At 38.6% G+C, this 25770-nt stretch overlaps 3 protein-coding genes across 4 annotated transcripts in view; 2 read left to right on the forward strand and 1 right to left on the reverse strand.

Annotated features, from left to right (window-relative positions):
- acap1 (ArfGAP with coiled-coil, ankyrin repeat and PH domains 1) overlaps positions 1–3502 on the reverse strand; it is a 35662-nt gene extending 32160 nt beyond the window's left edge. Inside the window, exon 1 of the mRNA XM_049482300.1 lies at positions 3361–3502. The gene's annotated coding sequence lies outside the window, so the exon portion shown is untranslated. The remainder of the gene's footprint in view (positions 1–3360) is intronic.
- slc16a13 (solute carrier family 16 member 13) overlaps positions 1–25770 on the forward strand; it is a 252457-nt gene that overhangs the window by 54943 nt on the left and 171744 nt on the right. The gene's annotated exons all lie outside the window — the stretch shown is intronic.
- On the forward strand, positions 1030–21812 carry agfg2 (ArfGAP with FG repeats 2). 2 transcript variants are annotated; one of them, XM_007241997.4, is made up of 14 exons: positions 1030–2060; positions 3478–3571; positions 7312–7427; positions 8658–8805; positions 9063–9183; positions 9415–9519; positions 10051–10083; positions 11976–12164; positions 12303–12387; positions 13303–13349; positions 14565–14648; positions 17267–17389; positions 19962–20032; positions 20403–21812. In XM_007241997.4, exons 1-14 carry the CDS (start codon positions 1837–1839, stop codon positions 20448–20450), a joined length of 1488 nt encoding a protein of 495 aa, XP_007242059.2. In that variant the 5' UTR covers positions 1030–1836; the 3' UTR covers positions 20451–21812. The 2 variants fall into 2 exon arrangements, with proteins under 2 accessions (XP_007242059.2, XP_007242060.2); XM_007241998.4 differs by lacking the exon at positions 10051–10083 and having other exon boundaries at positions 1031–2060.

Raw genomic sequence — 25770 nt, forward strand, 5'->3', positions numbered from 1 at the left:
GGTCATTGGGTACTAGAAAGGCATCATGTACGTAAGTGTAACAATAATTCACAATAAAAGTCAGGGAGCATAAGAGGTAAATGATATAACTAATACAGACCACCCAATCACCAGTAAGAAACACACACATACACACAGTAGTGAGCACACCCCTGAACTGACATGTTCTGTCAGAGCAGGGGATCAAATAGAAGACCTTCGTGTGCCATATTGGTTCATACGCAATAATGTATTTTTATTAATATCATTATTGCAAAAATATCCTGAAATATTTTCATATTTTAGTGCCATATGGCCACTCTGCTGCTCATTTTTGCTGTTTGTAGCAAAAGGGAAATTCACACTGTTCTCACATACCATTAAATATTTACTAGAAATAGTATATATATATATATATATATATATATATATATATATATATATATATATATATATATATATATATATATATATATATATACATGTTGTATCATTGACGTTTATTTATTTTTATTTTGTTGCAGTAGTGTAATCTTGTTTTTTTATTAAACATTTTGTCATATTGCCAAGAATATTGTTAACAGAAAAAAACACTGAAATATTGTGATAATATTGTACAGTCATGCCGGCCACCTCTAATACTTATAGCTATTTTTTATTATTTTATTTTGACTTAAACAATAAAAAAAAAGTTTTAAAAGGTCATCCCTTGTGAATTCCGTATTTCTTAGAGATTTTCCAAAAAGGAGTCGAGGGCGCCCTCTGGTATCTGCTAGGCAGTATTGCAGTATATCTGATAAGCGGTAAGCTGGATTTACTGCATTAACATCTGAAAACAAATTAATTAACAAATTAACCGGACAGGTTTGCATTGTTTACTAATGTGTTAAAAAAGTCTAACTGCTTAAAATGTTGCTCAGCATTATTGTAATCCATATTGGCATGATGTGGAATAGATTAGCCTACCACAATCAAACCACAAAGAGTTAAAGTGGGGGGCTCCGTTTTTATTTTCTTTACGCCACAGAAAAGGGCGTGATGAACACCAGCCGTGTCAGCAGGAACGCAGATTCGAAGTCGCTGAAAGAGAAGAAAGAGAGAAATGGACAAGAAGAAGTGTTGGTTTTATTTCTCTGCTGACTGACTTCAGTCTCAGTTATTTTCTGAGATATGCGGCTGATTTTAATGTTGTGTATCCTGTTGCACTTATCATATTTTCTGTCTAGCTAACTAACTTTTTTTTCTTCGTCCTCTGCTGCTGATTTGTCTGTTTTTTACCTTTAATTATTTTTTATTTTTTCCTGTCATCGATCCAAATCGCCACCGCGTCGGTCGTATGCGTGCATGCGTGCGCACACACGCGCTGGGGCTTGCGCGCATGTGTAAGTGTGAGTGTGCGCGCGCGTGTGTATGTGTGTGTGTGAGGTAAACGAAAAATGAAGACGCGGAGAGAAGGAGGAGGAGGAGGGACCGAGGAGAAAGGGGCATTTTCGCCTGTCTGAAGCTGCTTGTGCTCTTCTGCTTCGGCTGCTGCTGTGAGTGAAAAAACAGGGCGGCTGAACTCTGGAGGACTGGCGAGACAGCCCGGCTCGGTCAGTCGTGACGCGCGTTCACAAGGAGAGAGAGAGAGGGGGATTTAAGAAGAAGGAGAGAGAGAGACGTACTGCCTCATCGTTATGTTTTTATAAGGCGGGCGTGAGGAACATACCGGAGTGACTAGGACTGAGCGCAGCGCCAGGGAAGAACGCACAGCCAGCTAACGGCTTCTCCACGTCCCCGACAGGCTGGGTGTGTGTGTGCATGCGTGTGCATGCAGGTGTGTGTGTGTGTGTGTGAGCTGTAGTTAAGTCAGTGCGTATGAGTGTGTGCCACCGAGACATCATCAACAGCAGCAGCAGCGGCGGCAGCAGCAGCATGTCGAACCGAAAGCACCGGGACAGCCAGGAGATCTGTGCCCGGAAGGTGCGGGAGCTGGCGCAGATTGGAGCCAACAAGCAGTGCTTCGAGTGCGGCCAGCCCGGGGTGACTTACATCGACATCACGGTGGGCTGCTTCGTCTGCACGTCATGCTCCGGAATGCTGTGAGTAGCGTGAAATGCATGCACGGTGCAAATAAGAGAGTGAGGGAGTGAGAGCCCACCCAACCAGTGTATGTGTGTGTGTGTGTGTGTGTGTGTGTGTGTGTGTGTGTGTGTGTGTGTGTGTGTTAGCTAGCTACACCATAACTGGGGGGCTTGCCCTGTGCTGATAGCTAGCTCTGATAACAGCTCCCCAGCTGTTTTTTTTTTTAACGTAGAATCAACGGTGGATTTGGTGCTGATTTAGAAAAGTGATTCAACGTTGAGATATATATTTCAACGTTGTTTCAACATCATACGTTTAACCTGTAATAAACCATAGCTCACACTAGGGATGCTGAACATGGTTTGGAAGAGGAAAAAAACTGTATGCCATGCATGATGAAAAATTAACAATTATCATTTTATTCTCTCTTTTTTAATATAACTTACATCTCCGAGAAGTAGGAACTGTACAACAACAAACAAAAAGCTTTAATTACTACAAGTAGCTAAAACTAGAAAAGCCTATGGTTAGCAGAGTGTTAAGAGTGTTGACAATAAACTTACATCACTGTAGTAAAGATGAGTATAAAGAATATTACCCACTACTACCAATCTGATTCAATATCTGATCTTAAAAACACGAAAACAGTAAAACTAATGGAACATGAACACACCCCTAGATATGGTGAAGAACTGCAGAGGGTTGAAGACATTATGTTGATTTAACGTCAAAATTTCAACGTTTGCACAACCATTTAACATTAAACAGACATTACTTCAATCATATTTCGCCCACATTTTAACGTTGAAGGTCGGTTGTGTGCCAGCTGGGTACGCACACACACTGACTGACTGCAGTGTTTACATCTTGACCACTCACTCCATAATTAGCTGTTAACTACTAAGCCTCTCTGTCGTTTCCAGGCGTGCCCCCCACTCTCTTCATCCTCCTACTGGTAGGCTATCAGGTGTGCCATCATTGTGTCATTATCACCCCTCAGTCTTTTTCCTGCATGTCAGCAGGAGAAGCTTTAGCTGGTTAGGTTAGTTTAGTTTAGGTAGGTTAGCTGCCTGTGGATGCAGCACATTCATTAACTAGCTAACAGAGCTAGTTAACCCTAGCTAACCTAACGTTAGCTAACTAGCATGTCCACTGCACTTTCATATAGCCTAGCTAGCACAGACTCCAACAAGTTTGTAAGAAACCCTAAGCTAGTTGTAGGCTAGAATGCAGGCTAGCTAGTTCACCACAGTTCTGCAGTTCAGACCTCCTCACTCTTTTATTTTCTTAATTTATTGCCCCCTCTCACCACCTCACCTCCTCTCTCTATTCACAGCCCCGATCTCACTGGTCAGTCGTGTATCGTGTGCTGCACACTGCGGCTCCACTGGCGCTGTGATTTTTTTCAGACTATCAATCCTTCTGTTTTTGCAGGAGGGGGCTGAACCCACCCCACAGAGTCAAGTCCATATCCATGACAACCTTTTCCCAACAGGAAGTGGAATTTTTGCAAAACCATGGCAACGAGGTGAGTGACAGGCCGCAGAACAAATGATGCTTCGCGTGTGTGTGTGTATGTGTGAGTGTATTTGTGGGCGGGTCATTAGCATCAGTGCAGAAACTACAGCTGACTGTTAACATCAACATCACTAAACATGGAAAATCTTTGAAATTATATTAAAAAACTACCTACAGCTCTGGAAAAAAATAAGAGACCACTTCAGTTTCTGAATCAGTTTCTCTGATTTTGCTATTTATAGGTTTATGTTTGAGTAATTTGAACATTGTTTTTTTTATTTTATAAACTATGGACAACATTCCTCCTAAATTTCAAATAAAAAATATTGTCATTTAGAGCATTTATTTTCGGAAAATGAAAAATGGCTGAAATTAAAAAGATGCAGAGCTTTCAGACCTCAAATAATGCAAAGAAAACAAGTTCATATTTATAAAATTTTAAGAGTTCAGACATCAATATTTAGTGGAAGAACCTTCGTTTTTAATCACAGTTTCATGCATCCTGGCATGTTTTCCTCCACCAGTCTTACACACTGATTTTGGATAATCTTATTCCACTTCTGGTGCAAAAATTAAAATAGTTCTGCATGGTTTGATGGCTTGTGATCTTCCGCTTGACTATATGTCAGAGGTTTTCAATTTGGTAAACTCATAAATTTTAGGCAATCTCTTATTTTTTTTCCAGAGTTGTATTTACACATTTTTAAGCAAAATTTAAAAGTAATTTGAGTGCTCCAGTCCAAATTTTGGCACCTCAGCGACAGTATCTCAAAAAATTCACAGTACACCTCTCACATTTTTGTCAGTGTTTTATTATATCTTTTTATTGGACAACGCTGAAGAAATGACACTTTGATATAATGTAATTCAAAGTAGTAAGTGTACAGGTTAACTCATGCAGTGGATAACACCACCGCCTGCCAGTGAGCTACATTGTCAGAGGCTGGGGTTCAATTCCAGGTCTGGGTGACTGGCAGGCTTGGGCAAGTCTCCTAACACTGTATTGGCCCACCCCTGTAATATAAATAACCTTGTAAGTCACTCTGGACAAGAACGTCAGCTAAATGCCCTAAATACAAATATAAATACACCACAATTAGTGTATAAACCTCTGGCAACAAAAGCCAATATATTTAGTGTTGCTCCTCGAAAGAATACAATAAAATATTTACAAAAACCAATCTGAGGAGGTGCTCACTTTTGTGAGATACTGTAAATGTGTGTTAAGATTGTTCTATTCCATTTTAAAACAAACGCTCTACTGTTATTGTTTACATTCTGTTGAAACTCACAGTGCTAACTCTACAGCATGAGGAATGCATTGTACATCTTAATGAAAAGATAAACTGTCACCATATCAAATATTTTAAGCTGTTATTGTTATTCCTACAACATTTAAAGACTCTGAATACTTCAGTATTGTACAGTAAATTTTGCACATTATGTCAAATTGCATCTTTGTGCATGCAAATGTTAATAGGTTCTAATTCTCTTCAGAGACACTCCTGCACATTCCAAAGCAGAGTCACCGTTTCGTAGCTTAATTTAACATATTAAAAACATTACAAGTGGTATATGTTAAAACAAGGACACATTCTATATACATACAAGTTGTGATTTGATTTAAAATGTAAATAAATGTCAGTAAAACAGATTGCACCAGACAGATTAACAAATCTCATAACCCATATTCTATTCACAATCAAACGAAGAGAACATATCAGATGTAAAAAAATTTGACATTTTACCATTTTGTAAAGAATAAGTTTGGCCCAGAAAAGACTTGCATTTTTGGATGGCGCTGACAAATAGCTTATTTTTTGCATAATACCGCTTTAGCATACATTTGTGTATTGCATAGTGAACTGTGTTCACAGACAGTGATTTTATTCACCAAAATGAGTCATTATCCACTGTTACATAACCATTTTACAGGGTATCTCTTGAAATGAGTCAGGTTAATTTTGGTACTGTGCTTTAAAGGCAGTTGTATGTAAATTACCATTTTTACTGGATGCACAGTATTATGGCCCATTTAGAGTCCAGTCCTCTAACAAAAATGAGTTAGAAGAGAACATACATTACAATAACTCTTAGTTCAGCACTGTCCTTTTTAAGATTAGTTTCCACTTGTGGACTTTATGTACTGTTTTTTATCTTTGGAAAAAATGATAGGAAACAGGAAATAGGAAAATGGGATGGGATTTAGATGGTCTGTGATATGGGCTTTTTAAAAACAAGACAGCATAGAACCACATTAATAATTATGATATTTTGAGACCTTCAGTCCAACAAATATTGATTTCTGAACTCTTAAAACTTTATGAATATAAACTTATTTTCTGCATCTTTTTGTGATTTTAGACATTTTTAATTTTCTGCAAATAAATGCTCTAAATATTTTTATTTGGAATTTGGGAGAAATGTTGTCCGTAGTTTATGGAATAAAATCACAATGTTCATTTTACTCACACATATAACTATAAATAGCAAAATCAGAGAAACGTCTTCAGAAACTGAAGTGGTCTCTTAATGTTTTTCTCTCATCTCTTGTTTTAAATATTGTTAACATGCAGTTTTTACTGTTACCCAGTAAAATGAATAACGGTATGATAAACACGGTCATATTGCCCTCTTCTACATGCCCTGTTCTATAATGCTATATAATAAAACCTTTACAAAGTATAATGATACAATATCAATTTTTAATTAAAAAACATAAATAAATACATAATTAAACACCCATATGATCTATTTAAATAGTAAGTAGCTGACTTTGCATCTAATAGAGTATTCCTCTGACTCAGCAAACTGCATTGGATTATGTTGTATAAGATGATGAAAAAAATTAATCATGCTGTTCCTTTAATTGCAGTTTTTCTACAACATAATTTGCACAATATTGTACCCTGAAACAAAAATATTTTTTAACCTGTGTGTTAATTTTAGAAATAAATCGCATTCACACTATGTCCTGCATATACACATTTTTTTATATATTGTCCCGAGCAGTTTCTAGCTGTTTCCTCTTGGTAGAGCTGTGGGAAGTGTGAGAAAGTGTGTTTGTGGAATGTGTCAGTTGCTTGCTGTGTGTGATTGTGTGTGTGTGTAGGCCATAACGGCCTCTTTAGAGCATAAATATTGAATGGGAGTGTAAGAGCTGACTTCTGAAGTATCTGTGAAGAGCCTTAAATTCTTTTAGGCCTGCACACACTTGCTCCACCATTCACTGATAGACACACTCATACAGAACCACAAACACCACATAGTGTAGATCAGCACTAAAAGCCTCTGATGCATTTCAGTAATAGTCTCCTGTGATTGATTTGTTGGTGGGAGCTTGGTCTTGTATAACAGTCCTAAAACACGGGTTTCAAAACTCTGAGTCATTCTTCCTCCTCCTCCTGCACAAAGGGCCTGTTGACTGGAGCAGATATGGCCTACAGATATGAACAAGAACAACAAGATGATAGAAATAAATTGAGATTGCCTGGCTGAGATGCCACTAATACAGTATTATGTGAATGATGCCGTGTTCGCGTCTCCATGTTTGTGTTTGTGTGTACATATTAGCTGCTGCAGGATCGCCAGGCATGTGTCTTATTTACTGGCATGCAGCGTCTGGACTTTGTTTAGAATTTGTGGTGTTCAGCACACAAGTCACTGTCTTTAAATAATGTGTAACATAATGGGTAAAAGGAGCTGAATAGAAAGCTGTAAACATGCTGTTCTGGACTATATTGTCTGCAGGTTGGAAAGAGGACCTGGCTCTGTACGTTTGACCGGAAGACCGACGGCTGTTTTGACACACGTGATTCGCAGAAGTTTAAGGAATTTCTTCAGGACAAGTATGAGAGGAAGAAATGGTAAGTTTGACAAAGACAGAGGAAACTAAGCTTTACTTACAGGAGGTACAGGATATAGAGAAACTAATGGGATATCTGATTACTCATTGTTTCATTTGAAATTAAAGGTATTTTTAAAAAGAGTTTATCCAACTTTTGTTGAAATAATACTCTACTACTCTCCAAGGAAGGCTTTCTACTAGAATTTAGAGCATTCTGTAAGGATTTACCATCCCGACTTATTCCAAAAGTATTGGATGGCACACCATAATTCTACAGAGCACAGGGATTTATACCCTCTACCTCATTCAAATAGGTTTATGTTTATCTGTTTTAGAGAGTTTATTTCTAAACATTTAGACACATAGCTCTGAAAAATGATGATGTTTTTCCTTGATTTTACCAAATTGAAAACCTCTGGAATATAATTAAGAGGAAGCTGGATGATCACAAGCCATCAAACCAAGCTGAACTGCTTGAATTTTTGCACCAGGAGTGGCATAAAGTTATCCAAAAGCAGTGTGTAAGACTGGTGGAGGAAAACATGCCAAGATGCATTAAAACTGTGATTAGAAACCAGGGTTATTCCACCAAATATTAATTTCTAAACTCTTACAATTTTATGAATATAAATTATTTGAGGTCTGAAAGCTCTGCATATTTTTTGTTATTTCAGCCATTTCTAATTTTCTACAATTAAATGCTCTAAATGACAATATTTTTATTTGGAATTTGGGAGAAATGTTGTCTGCAGTTAATAGAATTAAGCAACAAGTTTAATGTTACTTAAAATATACCTATAAATAACAAATTTATAGAAACTGATTGAGAAACTAAAGTGGTCTCTTAATTAATCTGAATGTCAAGTATACATCCGTCCCTCTCTCCATCCAACATCCATCTGTGTTTCACTTTATTCATTCATCATTTAGTGCATTCAAACATCCATTGATATTTCCTTCCATTGTCACTTATTTATTATTTTATCCATATGTGGTTCCTTCTACTTATCTGTCTGTCTGTCTGTACATCCATCCATCCATCCCTCCATCCATTCATTCAGGAACTGCCCTAAATAAAACATATAGGTGCTTTTGATTAATGCCATTCAAAACATTTAATGGAAGAAATATTTGAAATATTTTATTCAAAATATTGTTTGCATTGTTTAGCATGAAATGAACAAAACTGTACATTAGTTATTGTTTTAAAATAGTGATTCCTAATTCAACCTACTCTTCAATCCTGTAGGCATTTTTCTAAGAGTAAGGTAAGGAGGGATGTGGAGGGTCCATGGAGTCCAGGAGTTCAGCCTGTACCTGCTCCCCATGGCCCCGCTCAGAACCAGCCTCCCCTCGGACACCCCCTGAACCCTACAGCACGTCCCACACGCACTCTGGTGAGAAAGAACCACAAGACTGAATTTTCACTGTACTTTTGCTTATACAGCAAGTCAGTGTGAGGTTGCTTAAACATTCACCACAGTTTAAGACATGCATGGATTATTAATGCAAGCTGCTGTTGCAGATGCTTCCATTATTTGTTAGTTATGTGAGACTTCTAGTTTCACTTTGAATTTTGCTTTTTAAAAGTAGAAACCAAATCTGTCTTTATTAATCAACCACACTTGGAGTAATTCATGTGTATCTTCTGCAGTCGCAGTCTCAGATATCATCATGGGATAGAGCTCCAGTTGTATCCCCGGCTGACGTCCGTACGGAGGTGTATACAGCTCGGCCCACTCGATCCCAGAGCTTTAGAGACCCCCATATTAAAGGTATTTATTAATTAATTGTATTTAATTAATTAATTAAATTGTATTTGCTCACTTAATTTAGTAAATGAAAAACTGTGTAGATGAAATGCATTGCTTTATGCGTGTTTTTGACATATTGCAACATCTGAAAAAAACTATATTAGTTTTTTCAATTAATTCAGTATTTCAAGATATTTTGTGCCATCTTTCTTTTTCTTCCTCGCTCATTCTCTTTCTCTTTCTCTCACACAGATTCTTTGTTAAGTGGGATGGAAAGGCAGAGGCCAGGAACGATTTCTCCAGCAATGGGCCCCCAGAGTCGCCTTCCCTCTTTCCCTGCCCTTCCACGTCCTTCAGGTATACACGTGTCCACACACACATTGCACTCACAACCTAAAGGAATTAAAGTAATAGGTACTTTAAAAAAACAAATACAATCAGCCAATGCAAGTTTTTTAGTTTAGTTTAGCACCAGATGAAGAAAAATTTATTTATTTCCCACACACACTATGTTTAATTAAAATTTTGTTGTCTTTAAAAGAGTAATTGCTTTGTTATGCTATTCTATTAAAATGCTTTCACTGAATACTCACTATAACAATAACTTTAATACAATTCAATTCAATATGAATCCTTGCTGCTTTGGTGATGTGAAATTACAGTACACACGTGTTACTGACACAGACCATTTGTTGGAAAAACTTCAATTCCTGGCTAAATTTAATTAGCCTTCAGCACCAGTGCAAACTTAAACACAATTTTGGACAGAGGGCATGTCTAGAATAAGTGTGTATCTAATTTCTATTCGCTTATTCCTCTGTTCAAGTACATATGCTCATAACCTCTGTCTTTCCCTCTCTTTCTATATATATGTATTTCACCCCTTAGCAAGTAGCACTTTCAAAAACAGCTTCACGCTAGGTAAGCCATAAATCCTAATAGCTTGTGTGCATGTGCATTCAGTGCTATTTCTGTTATTTGCTTCCGCTGATGAAGTTGGGGAAGTGAAAGCAGGACAAGCTGTGTGTAAATGACGCAAAGAGAGAAAGATCATCTGTGCAGTGTTTATTTTTAATGATCACATGCATGTACCCTCAGTTTGCTTCAGAATGGTTTAGCATGGCTTTGCTTGTGATTAGCATGGAGGCAGTCAGTGTGTGAACTGCTCCTCCGTTCCTCTTGCTGTCACGCTTAGTCACAGCACGCCGCGTATGTGTGGAAATGTACCCATGTTCATCTCAGACGTCTGAGAAAAGTGGCGAGCGTGTGAAGTGTTAGCGATATGTGAATCGATATCTAAATGCCAGCCGTGGCTCACTCTGCAGCAGAACGCTATTGAGTCTGACTCTGCACTGCCTCCAACCTGAGACTTCAAAGCTTTGCCTCACAGCGTCAACAGGTCAAGGAGAGATGGGCTGTTCTCTGATAATGAAAAATAGAAAAAAAAAAAAACTTTAAAGCCTAGATATATTTAGGACATGGCCCTGTACTGCTGTGTGCTGGTCAGTGCTGATGGAGACGAACGCTCCACAGAATGCCGGGGCAGAACAGTTTGGAATTTTAGGAATGTTTTATGATAAATGACCTTCATTATGTTGCATTTTTCCCAGGGCAACACATCATTAAAGTATACCTGTGTTTACAGCTTTCTAGGCTTAAAAATGTGTTTTGAGCTGCAATGTGAGCTGAAAAAAAGAGTAACACATTGCAGGAGGGAAGGTTCGGGTAGTCTTAATGAATGGTGGTAAAAGCAATGTAATGGGTCAGATGGGTAGATCAGCCAGCAAATAACAATGGAACCTTCATAATTAGCTGAAGTTCTGTGATACCATCTGTTATCCCAAATTCCTGTCCTGGTTTTATTCAGTTGACACACATGGCAGTAAATTGCCTTCACACTGGGGTGCTAGCTGGCTCACTAGAAAAAGTGTGGCTGTTTCTTTTTGCGGTTAAATAAGACATTGTTGCCTGATCTTGCACAAACTTAAACTGTCCTTTGTCTTACACTTCCTGTGATACTGTTGCACTTTGAGATCAGGAGATCAGGACGGACGAGTCAGAGACAGAACAGTGTTGATATTTTAAAACCTTAGGAGGACTAGCGTCTCCAAAAAAAAAGAGAGATAAAGATTACGATGCTAAAACCAAAACTAGGGATGCACCAAAAAAAACAAATTTTGACTGAAACTATGGGCTGAAGGCTGAATAAACAGTATTAAACTAGTATAAAACTAGTATATACATATTTATTGAACACTAACCTTTTACAATTCCATCAGATATGTCAACAAAGCACAATATAACTTTAAATAAATTTGTCATTGTTCTGTATAAATTATTAGTTTTTTTTCACTTATTCTGCCCTTTTTGACAGAATCATTTTGGCTGCCAAAACCAAAACTACTGCAATCACACTAATAAATACAAATAACAGTAACACTGTAAAAGAAGTAGTAGTTAAAGTCACTGTGTTCAATAAATATCTTTATTATATCTTTAATATTATTTATCATTTTTTGCTGAATCAGTGATTAACGACGTTAACCGGCTAGCTGTGGGCATTCAGGAGAAATCTGGAACGAAGCTTTGGACTTCAAACTTCAAACAATCACAAGATCTCACTCTATTAATGATTACTTGTATCTGTTCTAATGCCCTGTAATCTCTTGTTTTAATTTAACAAACAAAATCACGTTTTGCTCAGATGAACAGTGTCCAAGACCTTTGAAATGTGTACTATGCTTATACTTTATGTACTATTGGATTGGATTTGAGGATGTTCAGGTCTGACTGATCTCATCGTTCTTGTTTAGGTCGCACAGTGTCCTCAGGAGGTGGAGCTCCATTCAGGGCCTTCCCTAAATCTCTGAGTTTGGATTTCGGGGGGCTTGCTCCAGCCCACAGTGCCCTAAACCCCCCAGCCCCACCCACTGTCTCTCAGGATAGGTACGCTGCCGTGTCTCACCTTGACAAGGTTTTTGCCGACACCACACCTGCCACAGGTAAGAAACACACCTGAGATTCTAGGACACCTGCTGGTTTTGGTTAAAATGTCTTTGCAGAATATTCATATCACTGAATAAAATGAGATGCTTGAGATAAAGCCTGGTGTGTGTGTGTGTGTGTGTGTGTGTGTGTAGTCGTCTCCACAGCTCCCTCTGGTGGCCCTCCACAGTACAGCACCCTTTTTGGCAACAGGCTCTCTTCTAGCTCCACACCTGCAAGGTAATGGGCTTTGGAGTCTATAACTTTTTTTATTTAGAGGATATATTATCCCAAAAATTATTGCAAACATTTTTTTAAAGAGCAATGATGTTTTAAATTATTTAAGGTCTCATTCATTCCACTGTTTTTTCCTTCATTTTAAAATGTCTAGTTGTGATCTCTAGTATGAATTAATGCCATGTGAACTGTTTTTTGTGAAAAAAAGTGCTCTGGTGTTTCTGTATAAGCCTGTTTTATTTCACTGAATTACTGGTCTCTGAATAAAGACAGGATTTCGGCTCTTGCTCATGAATAATTATACATGCAAACATATCGCCTCTGATTGGCTAACAGCACTGCAGCAGAGAACTCAACCTGCCTTCCCCCATAGTCAATTTTACAGCTCTAAAATTCAAAGGACAAAATGTTTTCAGAGATACAGCATTAGTTATAAAATTATAGCACTAAGTGCGAGGTAATGTTAACCCTTAAATTTCACTTAATGTCAGACCCTCAGCGTAGCTCTGCTGCAAGGCACTGATCCCTTTTTACTAGCTACTGCAGACAAAAGAGGTTGAAGACCAGTTTCATGTGCAGCATGCATAGACAACTCGGAGACACAAGAAAAAGTGGATTTAAATGGAAGGAGCACTTTAAGGTTATTATAACAAGTTTAAATGTCCTGCAACCATAAACCAAAGTTGACATGCTGGCTTATTCACATTACTAGAGTCTTATTGCTAACAAAAACACAGGGCAATATTGAGGTCAACAAAAGTGATTGAGGTCTTGTCAAAATATTGTACGATAAGTCAATGACTTAATAATAAGTCAAGGCTATTCTTAATTCCAGTATTGGGATACTTGTTCTAACTTCTAGCTGTTGGTCTTGCAAATGTGATGAACACTGATAAACCTGTTTTTCTCTATTGGTAGCTCTCCAGGGGTTCCAGAAGTCACTTCTGCTCCTCAGACATTTGCAAGTAAGCCTAACAAGCCTGAGTTTGGATGTTTATAAGTAAGATCTATGGTTAAATTAATATTACTATGTGTTGTCATAGATGTTATGCCCATGTGGGATCTGTATGTGTAGCCCATGGAAAGTTTGCCCACAAATACAGGGGTTGGACAATGAAACTATAACAACTGTCTTTTAGTGTGGGAGGTTTCATGGCTAAATTGGACCAGCCTGGTGGCCAATCTTCATTAATTACACATTGCACCAGTAAGAGCAGAGTGTGAAAGTTCAATTAGCAGAGTAAGAGCACAGTTTTGCTTAAAATATTGCAATGCACACAACATTATGGGTGACATACCAGAGTTCAAAAGAGGACAAATTGTTTATGCACGTCTTGCTGGCGCATCTGTGACCAAGACAGCAAGTCTTTGTGATGCATCAAGAGACATGGTATTCAGGGTAATGTCAGCATACCACCAAGAAGGACCAACCACATCCAATAGGGGTAACTGTGGACGCAAGAGGGAGCTGTCTGAAAGGGATGTTCGGGTGCTAACCCGGATTGTATCCAAAAAACATAAAACCACGGCTGCACAAATCACGGCAGAATTCAATGTGCACCTCAACTCTCCTGTTTCCACCAGAACTGTCTGTGGGGACAATAAATTATTTTATTCTAAATCCAGGTGTTTCAGTTTCATTGTCCAATCCCTGTAGATGTCAGCAATGGGCCCTATCAGGGTCAGGGATGAAACCAGGAGAGTGGTTTAAACATGCGAGTTTAAGGTGGATAGTAATAATTGGGCCAATTTGGAAAATCCAACTGGATCCTGGTAAAACAACTAACCCACTCAGAGCCCATGCCCACTTGCATCCGACCATGAGAATGTGGACTGGGTATAATTTACTCTCTTTTCTGATTCATTGCAGCTGTTTTATTAGTTATTTACCTTGTTTTTTCGCATATGATTGAGAGAAAGACATCAAGGATTGTTGTTTTGCATGCTGTAAGTGGCTTGCGAGGGATTTCTGTGTAGTGTAATGGCACATGTGCAGATCTTTCCCCATGACCCAGCTTTTTAAAAAGGCTCTTTGAGATGAAACACATCTGTAAACAGCCTGTAATGAGGTTAAATTAGAACTCATCTCATATTCAAAGCACAAATAATTAATGAGGCACCTTCCCTACTGCCTGACACATGAATTAATCTCTCTCTCTCTCTTCTCCCCATTTCTCCAGATTTCCCAAATCCATTCACTTCTACAGTCAGCAGCTCGCAGCCTGCTCTCTCCCCCAGCAACCCCTTCAACAGCACAGCTGCAGGTGAGCCTTATCCAGCTTTGACCTATGCAGTGGGTTAGTAAATGTGTGATTTAGACCTAATTAAGGTTACAGTCCTTGCCATCAAACAAAACTACTGCTAAACATATTAGAACATATCCTGACATTTATTGTATTAAATACAGTAAATATATCTATCTCGTTAAATTTTAACGTATTATCTGTTTTACATTGCAAATTCTTTGTCTGTGTATAAATTGTGATATTAGCCATAGATTTTGGCACTCTTAATATTTTGTTGAAGTAAAAGTCGCCACATGTTCTCTAGAGAGACTCACTTTCTTACATTTTAATGCACAATTACTTTATACTACATGCTTATTTTATTATATTGTGAAACATATAAAAAAGGATGTGGGACATAATTTACATGTTAATTTAATTATATAAACAGCAATTGTGTAGAAGATGTGTACTTATTTCATAAAAAACACAAGGCAAAATAGTAGTCCAAAAATCAGTCAGAGTTTAAAATAGATCACAAGGCAAAAATCGTAGTCAAGGACAGACAAGGATCAAAAAACAGGAATAACAAACAGTGTAGAAAAAATGCTCAATAAGGTACTGGTATGGCAATATCTGGCAACGAAACTAAGCAAGAGTTCCAGTAAATATAGTCCATGTATTAAGCTGATGTCCCGCAGGTGTGACACAAACTTATCACCCTGATGCTGGTTTACATTAATATAAATATATATATATATTTTAATTTTACATTTTAAATTGAAATGTACATTATTGAAACATAGAATTTTCAAAACTTTGTTATTCTAATTTGATGACCTCTCTTTCTCTCTCTCTCTCTCTCTCTCTCTCTCACACACACACACACACACACACACACTGCACTGTGCGTCACAGAACTGCCTCCTTAATCTCAGACTGAGACAAATTATGGACTAGAGAGCAAGTTGACTACAAAATACCCCCTGTTCTTTTTAGCCCAGGCTTAATTTGACTTGCAGTCCAGCAAATTCACTGTGAAACCACATGAAATCTTGTAGAATTGAAAAGGTTAAACAGAACTCACAGAACATTAAATGTGGAATTTTTGCGAGTGCTTGTTCCCATTAAATCAAACAGAAAGCTTTCTAGCAGAAACACTCTTAACCAAGATACGATACACACTGCCAACACAAACAGTGATGTCACCTGGCTGAAGCGAGCGGTTGTCTGAGATTTAGTGCGGGGCTGTGTGTTGGATTTAAAGGGAAGAAGGCATCTCGTCTTACTGAGCAGGCATTCATCATGTGGTCATGTATGTGATGGGAAGAAGCTGCCTTTGTGTGGAGCTTGTGTATCTCAAGTTCCTGATCCAGATAATCTTAACCATGGGGACACGAGAGCCAAAATCTGATTAGCACTCTCATGATGTGAAATCTGATGCACACAGCTCTAATATCCAGGAGGCCGGTGGTTCGAGGCCCAGCACGGTCGAGCTAACTGTGAAATCCATGAGCTTCAGCGGTACTGTGGCATGTGGTCAAGCCAGTGGCTAGAATATACTGATTGATGAAGTGTGGCAGCTGTAATGTTTGATGTCATGGCCACTTTTCTCATGGTTGCCAAACTCTGCTGAATCTTGTCAGCACTTACGGGAGTGAAAAAAAGCCTTCTCAGCATGAATATCTTATTTCTGACCTGTGAATAATGCAGTTTACATAAAGAAATATGAAACCTGCTTGTAAATACTTGGATTTCTACTTTGATTGCTTATATAATGTCTGATTTCAGACAAAATTTTATAGACAAACACAATCTAACTAAACTAGTAATAACTAGGGCTGCACGATATATCGTTTAAGCATCGTCATCGCGATGTGCGCGTGTGCAATAGTCACATTGAAGGACGTGTGATGACTCTTATGGCAATTAAATCAAACATGTCATGTTGCAATGTTTTGATTCTTGACACAAGAAGTAGATGCACAGTGTCGTCTCTGTGTCTGTGTAAGTGACAGGCTGCTGCTGCCTGAGAAGTGTGTGGGGTAGGGCGAGCGTGAGGTATGGGGCAAGAGTAAACACAAAGTAACCACATGGCCTCCATCCACACACGTTTTTGAAAGCCATTTAATTGCCTGATTAAAGGGCCGATTACTGTTGGTTTGCTGTGTTCCTTGGTTTTTGAGAGCTCAGCACCGACTCAGCTCTTGATCGTTCCAGACGCGAGACAGCACAAGGGTGGGAGCAGGGCTGGTGACGTCATGGGAGCTGCATTGTTTAATATTATGATATATATATTATCTAAAAAAAGGACATTTGCAATGTAAAAATTTATACAAAATCGTGCAGCCCTAGTAATAACACACAAATGACAAACAAAAAAAACCTAATTTTGGAAGAAAAAGAACAGGCACACCAGCAGCAGAACCTCACCTGAACTGTGAAACATGGTGAAGGGAGCATTACATACGTTTTCTAGCATGCACTGTTTGTCTTGTGTTTGTCTATTATTGTGACTTGGATAGTAATCAGATCACATTTTAATTAGTAATCAAGGCAGATTTTTTGATAATTTCCAAAAAAGTTATTGTAAGATGCATGGTGGCCATTGAGGTTTTTGGTTTAAAATCTTTGTAAATTCTTTGTGTGATTGACAGGTGATTGCAGTACTCTCGTCTCACCATCACCTTCAGCTGTCTTCCCCCACTCAGCCACCTTTCCTGCTCCCACCAGCCAGAATGCTTTTTCACATGAGCCTGCCAATAACCAGGAAGCTAATGGTAAGGGCCTTCCGTTTTCTTTTGGTTAATTAATCAGTTGTTAACAATATTTTCACACAGTTCCTGCAGATATTGTGGTAGGGCTGTGCTTAAGACGGAAGCAGCATGTGCCCAAGCATTATCCTGTTGGAATAGCTGATTGGAATGTGTATACAGAAAAGGTAGGGCTACTGGTTTGAGCACCTCATTAATATGTCTGGCTATGTCCTGGTTACACTATCAGAACAGCTGTGCTGTAGAAACGACTTTTAACATGGGGCAAAAAGGACAAAGCTCATTCACTGCTGTCCTGCTTCCATCTAGAGCAGGGGTCAATAATAGGCGGACCGCGGTCTGGCTCCGTACCCAGACGTTGTCCAATGCGGATCAAAACCGACGAATTACTGAGAAGGATTTATTTCTGACAGTGTTAATTTAAAGCGGCAGAATTTTTCTTGTTTTTACAGTTTACGTACTTTGTGGCGCAGTAAATGCACTGACCAATCACGTGTGGTGTAAGATCCTCTGCCAATCAGATCTTTGCAGACTGCTGCCCCAGCTAGTGAATTGGGATGCGGCCGGGGAAAACGCCTTTATAAAGAGATAGTGAGCCCAAGAACTGGAGGAAAAACGAGAACGGGAGGAAAATAAAGACACGCCGAAAGCGAGAGAGAGACAGGGGAGTAATGTACACAAAATCTGGTCAGAGAGGCATTTTATTATTATTATTATATATTTTTTCATCATAGTTTAAACAACCTCACGGGTCAGATGTTTTTTATACTTTTCTAAGGGCTTTATTTGATGTGAAATGGTGGGTTGAGGCTATATTACTTTCCACTCAAATATAGCGATTTTATTTTTTTTTTTTTTTGGGACTAACACCAGATCTTTTGGGCATGTGATACGTGACAGCAAACTGCTGACCACTGTGCCTCCACACACAGATTTACTGGTCATTTACAATGGGACTCGTCACTGAAGATGATCCACTGCTCTTTCGGGTCGCAACCCATTAAACTTCATTCCTCTTGGTTTATTACTTTTGAGTGCATCTTTTTGATGATGAGTGTAAATACTTAATATAATGTATTAATAATGTTATAAAAAAAATTGCTTCGGTTCACCCTGTCAATTCAGAAATGAAACTGCAGGACACAGAGCATTTTTCCCTGTTTCTGTGAGATCACAAAAACCAATACAATTACATACAACATCCTGTTTAGCCCACAGCAGTTTAACCTCAGCCAGTCATGCTGAAGTCATAGTTTTATAGCTCTAACGTCTTTTACATTGTGCACAAAACAGAGCAACCATTCAGAGCAGAGTTTTTACATACACCAGACCTTAATAACAGACAATAAAACAGCCGATTTCAATCTAGGGGGATAAAATGAGGTTGGGAAAAGGTCTTGTAAAATACATGAGGACTGTTTTTGGTACCCTCGCTGACTTCATAAGTAGACAACAGGGGGCAAAAACAGAGTACAGTAAAAACGGTAGGAAGTGGGCCCTTTGAACTCAGAGGGCAGTCATCATGTGGTCATGTGTGTATGATGAAGGAAAGGTTAAATGGAACTGCACTCTCCTCCAGTCATGCATTGTACCCTCGGTTTCAGTGTCTGCACCCTGGGCTGAGCTTTGGAGAAAATGTGGTTAAGGTCATAAATAAGTCGCACAGTGTGTGTGTGCTTCTGAACTGCCTAAAACATTCCCGTTATCTCCCCCGTCAATGGCTGAAGTTAGCACTGTCCGTGGCTAGGATCAGTAGATGAGAGTACACTGTGTGCTGCTGGCTGCTACTCTTTGACAGTGTATGTTGGTAGCGCATATTACCAAAGCGACATGACGGGTTTAAGAAACCTACACAAACCATGGAGAGAGAGAAGCAACAGAATGTCTGACAAGCGTGGAGTGACCCAACATTTAGGATTGTGGAGCAGTGTTGCCCTTAAAGAGTCATCCTGTTAGTGCCAGCACAATTGGCAGACGGCTGAACAACGTATGGCTACGTGCACACAGATAATGCTGATAACTGCCTTTGACACCGTGCCAGTGTCGCCAAAATACTTCAGTGGTGTTGTGCCAGAAAGTCATGGAGTGATAGTTACTCTTTAATACAGACATTTTGACAGCCCAATATTTCTTTAAAAAGGTCCTGCAACCAATGATTTTTGAGCTATTTCAACAGGACAATGCTCATCCACGTACTACTACATCCGCATACTATGCTTATCCACATACTATGCCATACCCAGCAGCATTGCCAGACATATAGATCTGTGTTTTAAAATGTGTGGGGTCTTTTGGATGTCCTATCAATAATCTTCACTATGTGATGATATTCAAACTGTACGGAATACATTATTGCAGGAAACCATGAGGAACCTCTACAACTCCTAAGATACATTTTCTATGATGAGGGTTTATAAGTCCTTGTCCTGCTAATTATACTGCTTATTCCCCTTATTATTTCAACCAAATAACTTAAATCCATCAGGCCTAGGTCTGATGTCTGTGTTAGAAGTGCTAAACAAACCTATTGAATAAGGTTAGATGGTTGTACTTCATGGTCATGTTCCTCTGTTTGTAGGTTTCACACCCTTCCCTGCCTCTGAGTCCACCTCCAAAGTTCAGCGACCCATGTCCGTCAACCCATTTACTGTAAGTACCCCTCCTCAATATATATATATATATATATATATATATATACATATAAATGCATAATCTGTATAGCTCTTCTTCTACCGCAGAACTTAATGTAATGAATTCAGCTTAAACAAGATTTAGTATATGTGCATAACTTAGTCTAGACCTCAGTTTACTTACTGTATATTATACTATATATTAGAGTTTTTTAACCAAGTTAGCGGAGTCGAATTAGGTTAAAAATATACTCAATTTCCATGAATTTCCATGAGTGGGTCATTGTGAGTGTGCTTAAGTAAAAGTGTCCTTGTGTTTTTGTATGTGTGTGTGTGTGTGTGTTCTCGAGTGTGTAGCTCACTGCTGTTCTCTCCATTTGTTCTCTCAGGGGAATGTTTACCCCACCAGAGGAGCGTCACTGAACCCTTTCATCTGATCCCAGCACCACTCGGCCAGCGAGAAAGAGAGAGAGACAGATCGAGAGAGAGAGAGAGTGAGAGAGAATGTGTGTGTATATATATCTATATATAAGAGAGAGAGAGAAAGAGACAGAAAGCTCTTTAGAGCTAGTGCCATTTTCATGCCTCCAGAGAATTCCTCTGTCAGATAAGGGGGGAAATACACATGCCTGCCCACTTTATTGAGTGTTGGTTAATGTGTGTAATAGAGTGTATTACTTTTGTTCATATATGTGTGTTTGTGTGTGTGTGAGTGTGAGAGTATATGTGTCTCATTTTGCACCACATGCTACAAGTCAAAGCTTTATGTATGCATTTGTCTGTGTGTGTGTGTGTGTGTGTGTGTGTGTGAGAATGTTTTTGCCATTGGATGTATTTCATAGTATAAATTGTTTCATGGTGCAATAGCAAAAAGGCCATTCCAGATGCGCGCACACACACACACACACACACACACACACAAACACACACAATTACACACACAGACCCAGCTGCTTTGACCTCCTACTTCTGCCCTCTCAGTAAGACATCTCTAGCCTTTAGCCTGCGCCCAAGCTAAGCTGCATTTCAACCAAGACGCTCAAGTATCAAGTTCCAGGCTTTATAGAGTGAACGAGAGCAGTAGGCGACTTAAGCTTCAGATATTCTTAATACGAGCTGTGCGTTTTTTTCCTGAGCCCTTGTTCCGGTAGCCTTCAATTCTCTGATTTAATGCATGTTAATATAGGAGAGTGTTCAAAAGAGGCTGCAGGCTTTCTCATACGTTTGTATTTGTATGTATGCAAGGCCTTTTTGTATTTATTTCAACATGAGTGTTAATTTTTTTTATTTTTATATTGATTTGATCATTTTTAACACCTTTTTTAAAGCGTTTGTACGTGCGTTGTCCGACTGCATGCGCTTTGTGAGCGAGAAGCTGTTGAATGTACGGCAAATTCAGTGATTTAAAAAAAAAACTAAACAGTGTTATTTGTGTTATTCATGTTTATAATATTCAGGACCAAATATCGTCAGGTTTCATAATACATGTGTTTTTTTTCTCCAGACTTTTTGTACTGATTTGTTTAGAATGTCCTTGTAGAAGAATGCATAAAAAAAAGCTATTCCTATTTTTGTTTTTTGCGTCAGTGTGTACCTAATGGAGTGTTATACTTTATGGAAAAAACAACCCTAAGCATCACCTTGAATTTGCTGCTTCAAGATTTCATGCAATATATATTTTTCAAATAGCTTTTGCATTTATATTTTTTATCTGTGGGGAATCATCACTGCATTATGAATGTATTTGCACTTCTTTAGGGCTTTAAACTGGAAATTAAAAAGGAAAGCTATTACTTTCACCTTCTATGTGACCTAATTATTATTTTAAGATGATTTACAGTTTTCTCAAAACAACCAGCGAAGATATACACACTCATGTCAGAATTGTATGATCACCTTCTTATTTGCCCAATTATCAGCTCCACTGACTTCTATAAATAGTATTAGTTCTATACCTACAGATCATAGCCCATCACTTTTTTTACATCATTTCTTTATAATCTTTCACTCTGTTTTTTAATGGTCAGGATGCCCCAGGACCACCACAGAGCAAATATTATTTGGGTATTATTTCTAGAACTACAAAGTGCTCCTACATACTCAGTGGAGCTGATTAAATGGACACTAAGTGTGAAAACAATGAGATAGTGGTCATACGTACAATAACATTCAAACATTTTGACACAACTTCTCAGTCAATGCATTTTTTTTTCCTATTTTGTAAATGAATACTGAAGTCATCCAAACTATGAAGGAGCACAACACAGGAGGAAGCACAGGGTAAATTTAAAAGTGCTAAACTAACCAAAATACTCTGTTAACTTACAGCTTCTGAGACTCCTGTGCAACAGAGGTAACTCTGTCTCTTCTTCTCTTTAAATGGGTTTTTGGTTTTATGAATGTTCTTGATTTTTTTTTTGATTCGCTGACATTCATTTTATAAAGTAATTTTTTTCTTTATCTTAGTAGTTCCTAGAGTAGTAGGACATTACTCAAACAGAGCTATTTATTGTATTCACCAACTCTACCTCTTCACAACACAACTGATGCTCTCAAACTCCTGAGCAGTTCAGCACAGCATTTCAGGTGACTATCTCAAAAAGCTAAGTGAGAAAATCCAGCCAGTAAAGTAAAAGGTGCCTACTTTTTAGAATCTAAAATATAAAACATATATTTTGATTTATTTAACACTTTTTAAATTTACTTTTTAAAGTAACTAATAACTTCATAGTTTGGATAACGTTAGTATTAATCTATTATGCTGATTTTTTAATAATGAGAAAACACTGAATTTAAAGTGTCTTCAAACACTTTCAAACACTGCTATTATATATAATACATTTATACATTTACACTTTCATTTATATAAATGTTTTTTTCTTGCTGACTCAACGTAAAACATAGTTTTGCTCAAACTACTTTGAATTTTTTTGACCAATCAACTTCTAACATTTTTTTTGTTACAGTGCAGTATCTGTAATTGCTGAGAAGCTCCAGCAGATGTTGCTGTGTGACCGAGTTTAACTTTACGGGATCAGCGAGAAACTTTAGGTCTCCACTACGGTGACACAACTCATTCAAACAGATGATTAACTATTCTGTATTTCTATTACATTGTACTGCGTCGTATTTTAGTCATAATTAGCTGTGCTTGCGTCAAAGTGCACGGTTGTATTGTGACGCGATCGATCATTTGGAACGCTCTGTAGCTAAGCGACCAAAGCGTTCCATTGATTGATGAATGTCGTTTATTAACATTCCAGCGCGTGTTCAGAAATAACTGTGTTGACGTAACAACTGCAGTTAGAGGTTATAGCTAACTAACTTAACAGCAGTTTCCTTAAAGACAGCGAGAGAGACAGCGAGAGAGAGAGAGAACCAGTGAATGAAATCCGAGTCAGTCCAACACGCCTCGTGCTCTATAGCTGCTACCCCCCACTCCTCCCCTTGCTCTATACCTCCTCGGCTCTCTCTCTTTCTCTCCCTCTCTCTTTTTCACACACACACACACACACTGTAAGTACAGAGGGGCGCTGAGTGACAGACCGGCAGCCCCCCACAGTAGCTCTCTCTCCGCGGGCTAGGCTAAGCTAAAGGCTTTAGAGGCGGAGAGAAACTCCCACACTCCGGCCTGCTGTACTGTAGTAATGAGCCTGAAGTGCTCAGGGTCTAGCTTTGTAAACAGGCTGGGTCAGGACGCAGTTCCGTCGTGGACGGCGCCTCGTGTGTGTGTGTGTGTGTGTGTGTGTGTGTGTGTGTGTGTGTGTGTGTGTGTGAAAGGAGAGGGACAGACAGCAGCACGGATTTAGCTCGGACAAGCCCCTCTCGTTTAAAGCTAGCTAATGACATTAACTATGTTTGGCGAGGGAGATAAAGATACAGAAGATACTGCATGCACTATTTTCTCTCTCAGCATTTAAAGTCCAAGACTGTAATGAGAACAGTATTACCATAACATTACAACAATAATACATTACAAAAAAAAAATAATAATAATAAAAGCATCAGTAATTACAAAATGAGAGATAACATTACTATATCGCCACTGTCCATTGAAAAACATGCATCAAATAAAACTCATAACTTTTAATGGAAGACATTGTAAGAAGAGTTTATTTCTATAATTTTAGGGAATTGTGGAGAATGTCTGTGGGTCCATTCATCTAGGAATTTTGATACAGTGTAAGGGACAGTTTGTGTATTCAAATTATGTAGTAAACTAAAAATCAACAAAAAATGAGAGACTCGTTTTCATTGGACAGCTACAAAATACCCAATAGCAACAACAAAAAAGGCAAGCAAAGGCAAATTCCAAATATAATTTACATAAAACATATACATATGGGCTTACTTTGTATATATACTAATACACATACTTTACTGAACATTAAGCTGAAAAGAAAACGAACAGCAGAATCTACGAGTACGAGTGTGATTGCAATGATTGCAGAGCTGTAATGAGAAAAGTATTGCCAAAACATTACAACAAAATAGACAACAATACATTACAAAATATATAAAAGCATCAGTAAGTACAAAATAAGTGATAATACTACTATATTGACGCTGTACAATGAAAAACATAAATCTCCAAAACAGCAGACTTCTTTACTTTCAATGGAAAACATTGTAAAAAGAGTTTATTTCTGAAATTTCACATACATACATTACATAATTTCTGTGGGTCCATTTATCAAGGAATTTGACACAGTGTAAGGGCCAGTTTGTGTATTCAAATTATGTAGTAAAGTAAAAATCAACAAAAAATGTTTTTATTGGATAGCAACAAAATACACAATAACAACATGAAATATGTCCAAGAGAATTTACATTACATTACATTACATTACATTTCATTTGACAGACGCTTTTGTCCAAAGCGACTTACAATAATGAAGTACAAAAGTAATAGGAATTTAGATAACCCATTTTTAGATAGGGCTTAAAGGATGTCGAAGGGAAATAAAGGGATAGAGAAGTGAAGGAGGGGAAGAAGGAAATGAGGTTAGAAGTAGTTAGTGTGTTAGAGGTGTTAGGAGAGTAAGTGCTCTTTGAAGAGCTCTGTCTTCAGGAGTTTCTTAAAGATAGCGAGAGATTCTCCTGATCTGGTAGTGGAAGGTAGTTTGTTCCACCATTGGGGAACTCTGTATGAGAACAGTCTGGATTGCTTTGTGTGAGTGTTTGGCAAAGCGAGGCGACGTTCATTGGAGGAGCGCAGCGGCCGGGAGGTAGCGTTAGCCTTCAGGAGTGAGTGCAGGTAGGATGGAGCCTGTTCTGTCATCACCTTGTAGGCGATTGTAAGAGTTTTGAATTTGATGCGAGCATCAACTGGTAGCCAGTGGAGCTCAATGAGCAGCGGGGTGACATGTGCCCGTTTTGGCTGGTTGAAGACCAGACGTGCTGCTGCATTCTGGATCATTTGGAGTGGTTTTACTACGCAGGCCGGGAGGCCAGTTAGCAGGGCATTGCAGTAGTCGAGGCGTGAGATGACGACTGCTTGTACCAGGAGTTGGGTGGCCTGTTGCGTCAGAAACTGTCTAATTTTCCTGATGTTATAAAGCGCGAAGCGGCATGATCGAGCAACTCGGGCCACATGGTGCGTGAAGGAGAGCTGGTCATCAACCATAACACCCAGGTTCCTAGCAACCTTTGTCGGTGAGAGAGAGAGAGAGAGAGAGTCGATGCTTATAGAGAGGTTGTGTTGAAAAGATGTTATATAACACATATACATATGGGCTTACTTTATATACATACTTA

The sequence above is a fragment of the Astyanax mexicanus genome, chromosome 8 (genome assembly GCF_023375975.1).
Source record: "Astyanax mexicanus isolate ESR-SI-001 chromosome 8, AstMex3_surface, whole genome shotgun sequence".
NCBI classification, from domain to species: Eukaryota; Metazoa; Chordata; class Actinopteri; order Characiformes; family Acestrorhamphidae; genus Astyanax; species Astyanax mexicanus.